Raw genomic sequence first — 13,212 nt, forward strand, 5'->3', positions numbered from 1 at the left:
AGGGTGGAAACCACCCGGGCCCCAATGAGCAGGCAGCCCAGTAACCGAGCTGCTGCCGGAAAAGTAGCTGACGACCGGCTCCGTGGCCTTAGCGCCGTCTCCCCCGGGCTCTGGACGTCCCGGGGGGCGACGGTCGGGATCAACGCCCCGACGCTGGTGGGACGGTCCGCGCACAGGGGGGCGAAAGTCACCAGCAGGCTGACTCACAGACCGCTGAAAGCCGCGCCGGCCGCCGTGGGCAGGCGGCCGGGGGCGAGGCCCGGGGGCCGGTGAAGGGCCTCCCGGTGTACAGGAAGCGGCCGCACCCCTGTGAAGGTACACCAGCCGCTGCCTGGTCTCATCGGCCAGGGCGGTGCGGTTCAGAGCTTCCAGGGCAGTTGCCCCAAAAAGCTCCCCCGGTTCTGCCGGTGCCTGACGAAGAACCCTACGAGCAGTCTCCATCAGGGGTGACTGCGCCAGTCAGACATGACGGCGCGTGTGCACCAGGGTGGACATCAGCCGCCCCAGTTCCCTCGTTTGGGAGGCAAAAGCCTGTAGGGATATGTCACACATGTCCTGTGTGGAATCATCCACCTGTGCATCCTGCAGGGAGGTGGAGAGAGCCAGTAGCAGATGAAAAAGGGTGTTCCCCAGCCGGCCGATGCGTGCCGCTGTTTCATAAGCCTTACAAATATGCCCATCAGTAACCCTACTCTGGGTAGAGGGGCACTTGGGATCTGGCTTCAGAGCCTCATCAGGAGCCACTATCAGTGCTGCAATGGAGGGCTCGATGGGGGGGGCATGTGGTGGAGACCAGCCACAGCAGCGTCCTCCATCGCCGTCAGAGCACGGTCATCAGCCGGCTGTGACATCTCTCCAGCATGAGTGCAGCTCCCTCAAAAAAATCAGACGAAGACGGAATGTGAATTCCACCGGAGAAGGATTGCGCCTGTGGAAGGCGCTAGAGGCCACCTCCGCACGCGGTGCATCCGGCTGCAAGTGTGCCAGGGCAGTGCGGATAATGCTCTGCACGGAGGAACAAACCGTCCCCTCCCGAGAGCTCTGGGCAGATGAGTGCGAGGAGAACCCCGAGCGCTGTGAGGCCGGGTCCCCTGATGACACGTTGAAGTGGCTCGCCGAGGCTGCAATGGAGATGGCGTCCTCCGGCAGCGGCGGTGGCGACCCCAGAGCAAACTCTGGCATGGCAGGTTCCACCTGGCCAGTACCAGGTTGCAGATTGAGGAGGGGCGCCTTCATCTGCTCCATGTCGGCAGCCAAGCGATCTACCTTCGAGAAGAGCTGGCTCGTCATCCGCCGTCGTTTGGGGGCCCCCACCACTCTCTTTGCCGATCGCTTCAGAGAAGACCCCGGCTGAGATGAGGGGAGGCTGGCCGACGGCCCCGGCTGCTCAGGGCCGAGGCACGACACGCAGAGGTCCTGGTCATCGGCAGGGTCCAGGGCGGCCATGCACCCTGGGCATGAACGCTCCATCACAGCGACCGGTGGGAGAGGGAGCGGACACGCTGCCGTCGCCACGGATGTGCTGGCAGGAGAGAGGAGCGGACACGCTGCCGTTCACACGAATGTGTCGGTGGGAGCGGTCACGCTGCCGTCACCACGGATGTGCCGGTGGGAGAGGGGAGCGGAAACGCTGCCGTCACCACAGCGAGCACGCTGCCATCACCGCCAATATGCAGGCGGGAGAGGGGAGGGCCACGCTTCCGTCAGCACAGATGTGCTGGTAGGAGAGACGAGCGGACACGCTGGCGTCCACACGAATGTGTCGGTGGGAGCGGTCACGCTGCCGTCCACACAAATGTGTCGGTGGGAGAGGGGAGCGGTCACGCTGCCGTCACCACGGATGTGCCGGTGGGAGAGGGGAACGGACGCGCCGCCATCACCACGTAGGTGTCAGTGGGAGAGGGGAGCGGAAACGCTGCCGTCACCACAGCGAGCACGCTGCCGTCACCGCCAATATGCAGGCGGGAGAGGGGAGGGCCACGCTACCGTCAACACGGGTGTGTCAGTGGGAGAGGGGAGCGGAAACTCTGCCGTCACCACAGCGAGCACGCTGCCGTCACCGCCAATATGCCGGCGGGAGAGGGGAGGGCCACGCTGCCGTCACCACGGCTATGAGAAAAGGCAGAAAAAGGCGTCTTTACTCAAAAGAAGAGAACAATCCTCTCTTGTTTCTTTCCTTTTTTCAAAGAAAAAAATAACTGCAAGGAAAAATAATGTCACATCAATAAGAGGGAGAGGGAGCGAATGCTGCCGTCACCATGAACGAGCCGGTGGGAGAGGGAGCGGACACGCTGCCGTCACCACGGCCGCAAAACAGGCCAAAAAGGCGCTCTTCTTTTCCTGTCTTCTTTTTTTCCTTTTTTTTTTTTTTTTTCAAAAGAAAAAAATAATCTGCAAGGAAAAAATAATGTTGTCACATTAATAAAGTGGGAGAGGAAGCGAAACGCTGTCTCCCTGCGCAGATTGTGATCAGGTGTCAGGTGCAGCTGACAGCTTACCTTCTGTCAGCCGCGCAGGGGGGCGGGGCGGGGAGACGCCGCCGCAACCCGACACCATCAATACCGTGCCGGCCACAGCCTCTCGGAGGACGAAAAAAAATCGTTACTCCTACCTGAATGGCACGAAGCTGCACCGAGGCCGGCGGTTTTTTAGGGAGGAAAGGAAGAAGCTTCACAAAGCTCCTATTTCCGTCCTGTACTTCAGACGCGCGATGCGAGAAGAATAAGGAGTCGATCCCATGCTGACGCCGGAAGATATACCCTTCCGGGGGTCATGCAGGGGTCACGGGTGACGTGACATTGTTGGTATTGTACTCGACATGCGCATGCGCGAGGGAAGATATCCAGTGCTTACAGCACCGCCTGGCGGTCAGTAGGGACGAAATAGAACACCAATTCTCTCACTATTCCAACAGTCTCGGTTTTATTTATGTGTTTGCATTTTGTGACAAACACAAATACTATCTATACTAGGGATCGGCATTCGATGACATTTCCTTCATCAACGATGAAGACCAGACTTTGATCGATAAGAAATTCACGTGATTGAAAAATTCAGGGGGGGGCGTCATTATTATCATTATTATTATTATTATTCCTATTTAATAGGCTTTGCTATTCAGTTAAATTAATGTGGGCTCATTATCTTCATATTAACACATGATACCAACTAGTTTTAAGAATAGTGGAAGTTAATTTTTTTCTTCCCCCATTTGTGGCGCCCCCTGGATGGCCTTAGCATTTGCCTATACCGCCTATGCCACGGTCCGGCTCTGTGCCCATCCCTAATCTATATCCTGAACTATTTTTCACAAGTCCTGCTTCTGCTGTCCTCTAGTGACCGCACTGTGCTTTACAACACCCTTCACAACGCATCATCCAAACCCACCAAAACGGGGAACAAACCACTTGATTTTACTGGTTAGTTTCAGCTCAGACATCCTGAAGAGCTGTTGTAATGTGGTCACAGCACAGACCCAGACGAAACCGAACCTCTGTGTCAGACCACAAAGATACACTTTCCTGATGTATTCATTTCTCAAGAAGAGCAAAAGGTTCAGTGAATGTTTTCAAGTCAAGTACGTCATGTATGCCATCATTTTGCCATAACTCCACCGTCTTCACAAAGCCTTTCTCTCAGTACATAGATTCAACGCATCTGGAGGGGAGCGCTGAGCTGGAGGAGCCGGTGAAATACCACGAGGCGTGGCAGAAACTCTGCAGCTCCCAGTGAGTTCTGCACACAAGGAGGATGTTTTAGTGAGCAGTCCTATGTGGGCGCTAACAGAGCCACTTTCATCACCTTCTGTCCACAGCGGCGTCCTGGTTCCAGGAGGTTTTGGTGTGAGAGGAACTGAGGGAAAGATTCTTGCCATCAACTGGGCCAGAAAACAGAACAAGCCTTTCTTAGGTAGAGGAGCTCTTCCTGACCCGTTGTTGGTTTTTATGCTGCTGTACACCAGCCGTAGCTGAGGTTAACATGACGGGCTTGTATTTCCACAGGGGTGTGTCTGGGGATGCAGCTGGCGGTGTGTGAGTTTGCCAGGAACGAGCTCGGCTGGACAGGTAACGCTTATGCTCCTGAGCTGAGCTACATTCACTAATGGCGCTTTTATACTAGTACCTACTCAGCCCGACTCGACTTGCCTCGGCTTTGCGCTTTTCCACTAGGGGTCTAACATGCCAAGTAGATACTTTTTCTGCATCTACTCTGCCGAGGTTCTAAGCGGCTGCGTCCGTGCGTGCGTCTGTGCGTGCGCGCGTCCGTGCGTGCGCGTGATGAAACAAGTTTTATATGTATCTATTCAAGAGATGTTTTTTTACTAACAATTTTAATTTTCTTTTATGTTAATAGTTTGCATGTCTTGTGCTGTAGGGTGTCGGTTGTAGGTAAATGGTAAATCTGACGTTGTTATCATTGTTTTTGTACAGTTTAACTGTCATGAATGAGCCGTGATCAATCCCGGGGTAACTTGTGTACGTTTTCCCTCCTAGATGCCAACTCCACTGAGTTCAACCCAGAGACGAAGCATCCTGTGGTACGTTTCCAAACATGATGCTATTATTCCTGCATAGCCTGCACAATTGTTGATTCATACCTTCTGATTTCACGATCCCAGGTGATTGACATGCCAGAACACAACCCCGGTCAGATGGGTGGCACCATGAGGCTGGGGAAGAGACGGACCCTGTTTAAAAGCAGCAGCAGTGTCCTGCGTAAGACCGTGATTCAGGTTAGCTGGGAGCAGCGGTGGATGTTGTGTCCTGCTCTCACAGATGTTCTGTGTTCCAGGCAAACTTTATGGAGATGCAGAGTATGTGGAAGAGAGGCACAGACATCGCTTTGAGGTAATGTTGACTTCTCATGCCATCATTGAGCTTTCTTTATTCAGATTTTTCTAAATAATTCTGCATATCTTTACAAAGGTCAATCCTGAGCTGAGGAGCCCCTTTGAAGACAAAGGCTTTCACTTCGTAGGTCAGGATGTGGAAGGAGAGAGGATGGAGGTTATAGAGCTGGATGGTAAAGAAACCTACACCTGAACTACATTTACTGTTTGAACCTCCTGAGACCCAGTGCCATTTTTTTTTTTCCTTTTGTTGCTTTGGATCCCAGTTAAAGGAGCTTGAGGCAAGAATAAGAAATGAGACTCATTAGCGCCAAGACGACCGTCGGGGGTACTGCAGCCAACTGCGAAGCCGGCACGGGAGAACGGGGAAAACGCGCATGCAGCGTCATTTGACGTCACATCCGTAGGACAGCGCGGAAAATTCGGGCCCAGAATTGCAGCACATTTTGCAGCACACAGCCTGTTCAAGGCAAAGGAGAGATACGCTAGAGCAGTGGTCCTCAACCTTTTTTCAGTGATGTACGCCCTGTGAAATATTTTTTCAGCCAAGTACCCCCTAACCAGCGCAAAGCACTTTTGGTTGTAAAAAAAAGACCTAAAACAGAGCACTCTGCCATCAGTAACTGATTTATTAAACATAAAAATATTGCTGCTATGCTTCAACCACGACTCCATCGTTGGCCCAAGTGATTGACAGGTGAAGCCAGGTGGCATTTGACAGGTTAGGTGGAACCATCCTGGTGTGGGGGATACTAAGTTTTAGGATAATAAGTTGAATAGCCTACTCCTGAAGATAGAATTCATTTTATGAATTTAGACTTATATTTTCCTCAATTATTTATGAAATATTTATTTTTAAAGGATTTTTGCATGGATGCTACTTTTTAAATATATGTATATTTTAAAATTTCACGTACCCCCTGGGGTGCCTTCACGTACCCCGAGGGGTACGCGTACCCCCTTTTGAGAACCACTGCGCTAGAGGGCTCATTCTTTTTGGTTTGGAATGCTTCATCTGACATTATTACTAGAAGAAAACTTAAAACGTATACATTTTTTTCATAAATCCTGCCTCAATCTCCTTTTAAGGAATTAAATATTCTAACGAAGACAACACATTGTGTGATATCGTACGTGTATGCCGGATCTTGGGAGGTTAAATATCATCAGGTCCTTTACACTCTCCATAAATCTTGTTTTCAGATCACCAGTACTTTGTGGGAGTGCAGTACCACCCTGAGTTCACCTCTCGTCCCATCAAGCCTTCGCCTCCTTATCTCGGTTTGCTCCTGGCTGCTGCAGGGAAGCTGCAGAGCTACTTACTGAAGGGATGCCGCTTGTCTTCACGGTAACTGGATGGCCTTTTCTCAGGCCTCATTAGTCCATTTACTTTTTGAAAGGTAAAACCTTCTCCCAGCGATGCCTGGCCTCCACAGTACCTGGCCAGTCTGACCCTGGAGACTGAAGACTTCTGATGTGCTGCACACTCCGGTTTCTAAATGCAGCTGTTGCAGGTCAATGTAAATAAACAAAGTATTTGGAAAAACCACAACGTAGTTCCAGATTTGCTTCATGAGTTGTAGGTCTCTATGTAGCTGTTCTGGATTTAGAAAGCCAGTGACACACTGGCCACGGTTGCATGTTTTTTAATTCCGGAATTAATTTAAAGTGGAATGTGTGTCTACATGATCGCGGAATTATCCTATTCGGATTTAAATTTAATTCGGAATTAGGTGTTTACATGGTAATTTTTACTCATTGTGAATAAGAATTAAACTTCCCATGTAAACGCACTGATAGAAACAGCATGGAGGAGCAGCAGGAATGTGTGTAGTTATTCATACTGTGGTTTTTCTATCACAAAGTGTTTTTCCATTAAAAAAAAAAAAATGCCCATCCACCTGCAAAAGCCCTTCTCTACAATCCAAGTTTTCAGAACTGATTTTTTTTAAATCATACCAACTCATAATACATGGTACTAGTAACAATGGAGAAGTGTCCATAAAACAGCCCTCAGCTTTCATGGTACCAACCCAAACAGGTACAACTGCCCATGAGCCTTTGCAGCTGCTTCCAACTGAAATGCTATATAAAAAAAAAATTACATAGCAAAAGAATGTTTCAAAACCCAATTTCAAATGAGTTTGTTTAAATTAGTTTTTGAAATACACTCTTAAACTGGTGATCATGTTATAAACTTTTTGGTTGGGAGCAAACAGGTTTCCCTACCGAGGACTAAACTAGGTTAACCCACTATTAGTGTTCAGTCTAAGCTGAACGCATTGTTTTTCCACTCCAATTTGGAAATACAAGTTTACCAGTTATGTTTTCTTTGACGGAATTCTGGGAGAACATTTAAGGGTTTAAATGGCCCCTTTAATGGAAAACCCCCCAGCAATATCACATCTGAACTGATCTAAAGGTTTTGAAAACCATGCTGGTCACAGGACATTCTGCTGCTCTTAGCCAGGTGAAATGAAGCTCTGTGCTGCTTTTATCCAGTTCAAAATTTAGATCTCATGGCTTCTTGCTCTAGTCATAGTTGCATTCATGCAAGTTCAACATCCAATGCGGTCTAGCCAGTACAAGTGTTTTCATGCAGTAACAGCATGGTACTAGTGCATGTACACTAAAACATGTTTTCTACAGGGACATGTACAGCGAGCGCAGCGGCAGCAGCACCCCGGACTCCGAAGTATCCAACTAGAACAGAGTTCCACTGCAAACGACCCGGAAGTCCCTTCCGCAGTCTCCCGAGAACATCTTTAGTGTTGCAGTTACTTTTATAGACGTGAGCATGTGTAAACTGTTTTAAAGTATTGTAAATGAATAAAGTGCAAAAGTGATTGTTGAGTGTTTATTACATTCAGAAAAGGACTCTGCCCAGTAAAGGGAAATTATCAGAAAAAAAAAAAAAATTTAACAGATTCTCTTAGACCATTTATGCCAAAATGTGAATTCAGCTTTTCAGTTTCAACTACAACTCAGTCTTATGGACACCAGCCAGGTATGGCTTTACTGGACACTGCCAATTGTTAAGATCATGCATTAGTACATTATGGGATGCAGTGCTGCCAGATTTGAGGCTTGCCCACTGAAGTTATGCCAAGAATTCCTGAAGATGGCCTGGACCATCATTTTGACTTCCACAAGTCCTTCACAGGTTGGAGTGGAGGACGCTTCTTTCACCATCGTGCTGGACCTGGTGGGAAAAATAGAAAAAAAGTTAGCCAAAAGCAGCAGATACTCTTGAGAACATTCCTAAGACAGCCTGATCTCAGTCCCATATCCGCAAGCTTCATCCAACAGTCCTCTTGTTTTATGAATCATCACAGATCAGAGCAAGTAATCTGCAGGAGTTCTGCATGTGAACCTACCTCCAAGAGCCTGTAGCAGTAGCATCCACACGCTCAGCCACAGCCGAGGTCAGGTGAGGGTTGATCCCTAGAACAAAACAGACTACATTAAACATGGTGTTTTAGATGTGTACAACTTTCCATCTAACAGATCACTTGTTGGACAGTTGAGTGGCTGCTGGTGGTAAATACAGACCACAGCAGTCAAAGACCACCCCATGTTCTTGCATGCACTTGGAGAACCGTGAGCTACACAGAAGCCCGGGTCCTTAGGATAGCATGCTGTAAAGGTACTCCAGATCTGGCCAAGAGGAAAGTTACCTTCAGAGCAGGATTCATCCAGCGGGCCATCAGCTCAGCTTTATCACCTAAACAGAGAGGCTTTGTTAACGTTTGTAAACAAGTTAAAATCTAAAAAGTACTAGTTAACATGGCTCAGGTGTACAAAATGAATCAATCAAGCCTAAACTCAGTGAGGGCAAGTTCTGTCATCACAGCCGTAACTGGAAAGTCTGCCCATATTGTTAAAATATTTACCTGTTTGTGTTACTTTTATAATCCACTTCAGCATGTGTCACATTACGGAAAACCTACAGGAAGACAAAACATGCAAATGTCACACACTGCAATAAAGAATAGATTCAAAAAGTACTAGTTAACATGGCTCAGGTGTACAAATTGTATCAATCAAGCCTAAACTCAGTGAGGGCAAGTTTTGTCATCACAGCCGTAACTGGAAAGTCTGCACATAGTTAAAATATTTACCTGTTTGTGTTACTTTTATAATCCACTTCAGCATGTGTCACATTACGGAAAACCTACAGGAAGACAAAACATGCAAATGTCACACACTGCAATAAAGAATAGATGATTATAGATAGAAGTGTCCTTCCCCAAAATGTTGCTGTAGCAGTTATTTGGAACTGAACAGCGACCGTCGGTGAAAGTTTTAATCTCGGCTTCCTGTTGACCACCCGGAGCTACACGAGAGCATGGGTGGCTTCGATGGGAGCCTGATCGTCACAGCAAGGGTTCACACGTACCTGCATCCTGTGCAGATGTTGGCTGCTGAGGCTGGATCTGTTAGTCATCTCCAGCTGACCCTGGAGAGGACACAAGTATGATCAGTAAACATCAGTGTAGCTGAGGAGAAAAAGACTCTGGCTGAAGATAAAGCTAAAGAGATTGAGGAGCAGAATGCTGTTGTAGCTGTTGAGAAAAAAACACCGAGTTCCCTGGCTGAAGCTTTGCCAACATTAGAAACTGCCCGCAATGCCCTGCAAAACTTTGAAAAATCTAATATCCGGTAACATATTTTCCTCCCTCAAAACATTTTAATATTTTGTTGCTGAAATAGGTGATGGGCTTCCACACTTCAAATAAAAAAAAACTAATCTTTTCAGGCTTTGCTTCATCTGATAGGCGGAAAGCCCATTTGTCCCTGCATTAAAGTATAGTCATTGTTTCTGCTTTTAATTTATCTTCATCATATCATTTTCGTACCCGATTTAACCTGTACATTGACCTTGAGTGTCAGAAAGGCACATAAATAAAGGATATTATCTGTAGAAGCTCTAATCCCAAACCAATTAAGGATTCCTTAGCACCAAAAATGTAATCTAAAGAGTAATTAATTCACAGCAGCATGAATTAGTATTTCTGTGGTAATACTAAGATAATGTTAATAACGGTGGGACAGTTTCATCGTCTCAATAGTCCCATTTTCATTAAGGTTATTTAATGTAATAGGATTTAAGAGGGAAAGGGGGTCCCCTACAGCTTTCACGGGTATAATTCATTTAGATTCTTTAACTCAGATCCGGTTTCTAGCAAGTTATTTGGAGGAGCTTCCACTCTCCCAAATCAGAAGCCAACTTCACTGGAATCATAAGCTAACTTCAGCGTCGTCCACGTGGGTCAGATGCATTAGCATCGTAGCTACCGTCGCGCCGTACTTTAACTGGGCTTTTATTTCGTTTAACCCCGATTTTAAAATTAAATAACATCCGCAATGGCTGGCTACGCGTAAAGCAAGTGATTCAATTGCCGCAGGAGCATGCAGGCAACATTAAACGACTATATTAGCCACCCTGGCGTGGCCTGGTATGTCCTTTGAATAGCCACGATTGAATTACAAATAACATCCATAAACATCAACCTCTTTAGCGTTGAAAGTACTAAAGTTCTTCTTAATATCTAAGTTAAATCGGTCTACACAATTCCAAGCCCTAAATACTCACCGTGTCTTTGGTGAAGCTTGGAAGATGTTCTCGTGTGGGAGAGCTGCAGTGGAAGAGGCAGGGCGAGGCTGCGCCAGCGCTTTTATACCAGCGAGGTCTCTCAGCCGCTCGCTCATTGGTCCGAGCAGCCCACGTGGTCTACCCGCTTGCATGATGGGATATATGCATGAATGAATACTTTATTACAGACTCAAAAGGTCCCATATAAAATACATAAAAATTACAGGTCACGCATTAAAATACATGCAAACATCTATTCCAATGTTTCCATAGTCCAGATGTGTACCTTGTATCCAGTACTCGAGTTGAGGGTGTATGAGGGGGGATGGCATCCCCCCTGAAATAAAAACGGTCAAAATCATCCCCTCCTGTTACAGAAATTTTGGAGTGACTATTCTGTGATCATGTCTAAAGTTCTGGTGAAAAATGTTGTTATGGCCCCTCTCTTAGCAATATTCGGACTCTCGGTTGACTCCTCACATATCAGCTCCGTACAGTCAGAAGTTTTGGCTTTCACGTCTCTTTTAGCTAGACGTCGTATCCTACTCTCATGGAAATCCCCCAAGTCGCTGTCTCTTTGGCTTAGTGATGTTATGTTTTTTCTAAAATTTGAAAAGGTGATATATTCAGTAAAGGGCAACTCAGCTAAATTTGTTCGTAAATGGCATTCTTTCGTGGATTACTTTAACTCGTTGAAGACTCTACCCACCGACTGATCCCTCCCCCTTACCTTAATTTTCTTTTCATTTCTTTCATTTATTTATTTGTTTTGATTATTGTTATTTATGTTGCATTTTGTGTTTTATTTATTATTTCCATTTAATGAGATATTAGTGATGGGCATTTGCATTTACCACTGCATTTGTTTTTGTGTGCCGCATTTGCTCATCCATTGCTCTCCTCCATCGATCATTTGTTGCTCATCTGTTTATTTTTTGTTTAACTCTACAGAGACTCTGTTCTTGGTTGGGTTCTGTGTGTTTAAAAAGAAAAAAAAGAGGGGATAATGTACGATGCATAGTTCGTGTCTTTGATTGTATGTGTCCATGTTGTCATTGTATGTTGTTTTTTCCTAAAAAGATCAATAAAAAAAAAAACAATCATGCCCCTCTGTAAAACCATAGACATACAGCATTGACTGCCTGAGAACGTTCGGCGTGGCCGCCATCTTGGATCGGTCTCGCTTTGACTCCAGTGCGTTCACTTCTATGGAGGAAGGAGGTGTCTGCATAAGTAAAATAACTATAACTCACCTAATTTTCAACCGATTGTCACGCGGTTTGCTTTGTTACAAACGGCAGACATGTAGTTATGATACAGGATGCTTGATGTACGTTAAAAATGCAGGCTTTCATGCTAAAATACGTTCTGCAGGTAGTCACACTACTGGTTATGCTATTCAGGAATACACACATACAGTCAGTCGGGAAAGTATTCAGAACGCTTCACTTTTCCCACATTCTTTTATGTTACAGCCCTATTGATAATAGGAATACATTCATTTTTTTTCTCAGAATTCTACACAAAACACCCCATAATGACAACATGAAAGAAGTTTTGATGAGACTTTTGTACATTTATTAAAAATAAAAACAACAAGAAATCATATGAGCATAAGTATTCATAACGTTTGCTTAATACTTTGTAGAAGCTCCTCTGGCAGCAATTACAGCCTCAAGTCTTTTTGAATAGGTTGCTACAAGTTTGGCACACCTATTCTTGGGCAGTTTTGCCCATTCTTCCTTACAGATCCTCTCAAGCTCCATCAGGTTGGATGGGGAGCGTCGGTGTACAGCCATTTTCAGATCTCTCCAGAGATGTTGGATGGGATTCAGGTCTGGGCTCTAGCTGGGCCACTCAAGGACATTGACATGGTTGTTCTGAAGCCACTCCTTTGATATTTTGGCTGTGTGCTTTGGGTCGTTGTCCTGCTGAAAGATGAAGCGTCGTCCTAGTCTGAGGTCAACAGCACTCTGGATCAGGTTTTCATCCAAGATGTCTCTGTACATGGCTGCATTCATCTTTCCCTCAATCCTGACTAGTCGCCCAGGTCCTGCTGATGAAAAACACCCCCACAGCATGATGCTGCCACCACCATGCTTCACTGTAGGGATGGTGTATATATATATATATATATATATATATATATATATATATATATATATATATATATATATATATATATACATATATACATATATATATATATATATCTATATATATATATATATATATATATATATATATATATATATATATATATATATATAAAAATAAATAAATAAATATTTATTTATTTATTTAGGGCTCTGGCTGGGCCACTCAAGGACATTGACATGGTTGTTCTGAAGCCACTCCTTTGATATTTTGGCTGTGTGCTTTGGGTCGTTGTCCTGCCACCACCATGCTTCACTGTAGGGATGGTATATATATATATATACTGTATAAATAAAAATAAATATTTATTTATTTATATATATATATATATATATATATATATATATATATATATATATATATATATATATATATATATATATATATATATATATATATATATATATATATATATATGTATACATACATGTATGTATGTATACATGTATGTATGTATGTAAAGGCTGATTTATGGTTCCGCGTTACACCAACGCAGAGCTTATGGTGTAGGTTACGCGGCGACGCGTACGGCGTAGGGTCTGCGTTGGTTTTGGTTCTGGCCGGTTCAGCACCGCGGACAGCTCCAGCAGGAGAGGCGGACGGCTGCGGG

At 45.6% G+C, this 13,212-nt stretch overlaps 1 protein-coding gene, 1 long non-coding RNA gene and 3 other non-coding genes across 9 annotated transcripts in view; 1 reads left to right on the forward strand and 4 right to left on the reverse strand.

The window, feature by feature from the left end:
* Positions 1-7,695, forward strand: part of LOC133460563 (CTP synthase 1) — a 33,963-nt gene extending 26,268 nt beyond the window's left edge. For all 3 annotated transcript variants that reach the window (XM_061741199.1, XM_061741200.1, XM_061741198.1), the window contains 9 exons: positions 3,640-3,728; positions 3,815-3,909; positions 4,002-4,064; positions 4,494-4,537; positions 4,619-4,715; positions 4,792-4,847; positions 4,926-5,022; positions 6,053-6,197; positions 7,499-7,695. In XM_061741199.1, coding sequence (XP_061597183.1) covers positions 3,640-3,728; positions 3,815-3,909; positions 4,002-4,064; positions 4,494-4,537; positions 4,619-4,715; positions 4,792-4,847; positions 4,926-5,022; positions 6,053-6,197; positions 7,499-7,556 — 744 coding nt within the window. In that variant the 3' untranslated portion in view covers positions 7,557-7,695. The remainder of the gene's footprint in view (positions 1-3,639; positions 3,729-3,814; positions 3,910-4,001; positions 4,065-4,493; positions 4,538-4,618; positions 4,716-4,791; positions 4,848-4,925; positions 5,023-6,052; positions 6,198-7,498) is intronic.
* LOC133460573 (uncharacterized) overlaps positions 1-9,414 on the reverse strand; it is a 43,700-nt gene extending 34,286 nt beyond the window's left edge. Inside the window, exons 1-6 of one of the 3 annotated variants that reach the window (XR_009784134.1) lie at positions 9,249-9,404; positions 8,971-9,023; positions 8,743-8,795; positions 8,527-8,573; positions 8,227-8,293; positions 7,693-8,051 (exon numbers count right to left, since the gene is read on the reverse strand). This is a non-coding gene — a long non-coding RNA (uncharacterized LOC133460573). Of the gene's footprint in view, positions 1-7,692; positions 8,052-8,226; positions 8,574-8,742; positions 8,796-8,970; positions 9,024-9,248 lie in introns of those variants that run through there. The other 2 variants (XR_009784132.1, XR_009784133.1) reach the window with 2 other exon arrangements.
* On the reverse strand, positions 8,119-8,190 carry LOC133461673 (small nucleolar RNA SNORD99). Its single transcript, XR_009784231.1, has one exon. It is a non-coding gene; the product is annotated as a small nucleolar RNA SNORD99 (small nucleolar RNA).
* Positions 8,360-8,490, reverse strand: LOC133461658 (small nucleolar RNA SNORA44). The gene has a single exon (XR_009784216.1). It is a non-coding gene; the product is annotated as a small nucleolar RNA SNORA44 (small nucleolar RNA).
* On the reverse strand, positions 9,087-9,222 carry LOC133461649 (small nucleolar RNA SNORA16B/SNORA16A family). Its single transcript, XR_009784207.1, has one exon. It is a non-coding gene; the product is annotated as a small nucleolar RNA SNORA16B/SNORA16A family (small nucleolar RNA).
* Positions 9,415-13,212: the final 3,798 nt, after the last annotated feature.

This window comes from Cololabis saira, chromosome 15, assembly GCF_033807715.1.
Source record: "Cololabis saira isolate AMF1-May2022 chromosome 15, fColSai1.1, whole genome shotgun sequence".
Classification (NCBI taxonomy): Eukaryota; Metazoa; Chordata; class Actinopteri; order Beloniformes; family Belonidae; genus Cololabis; species Cololabis saira.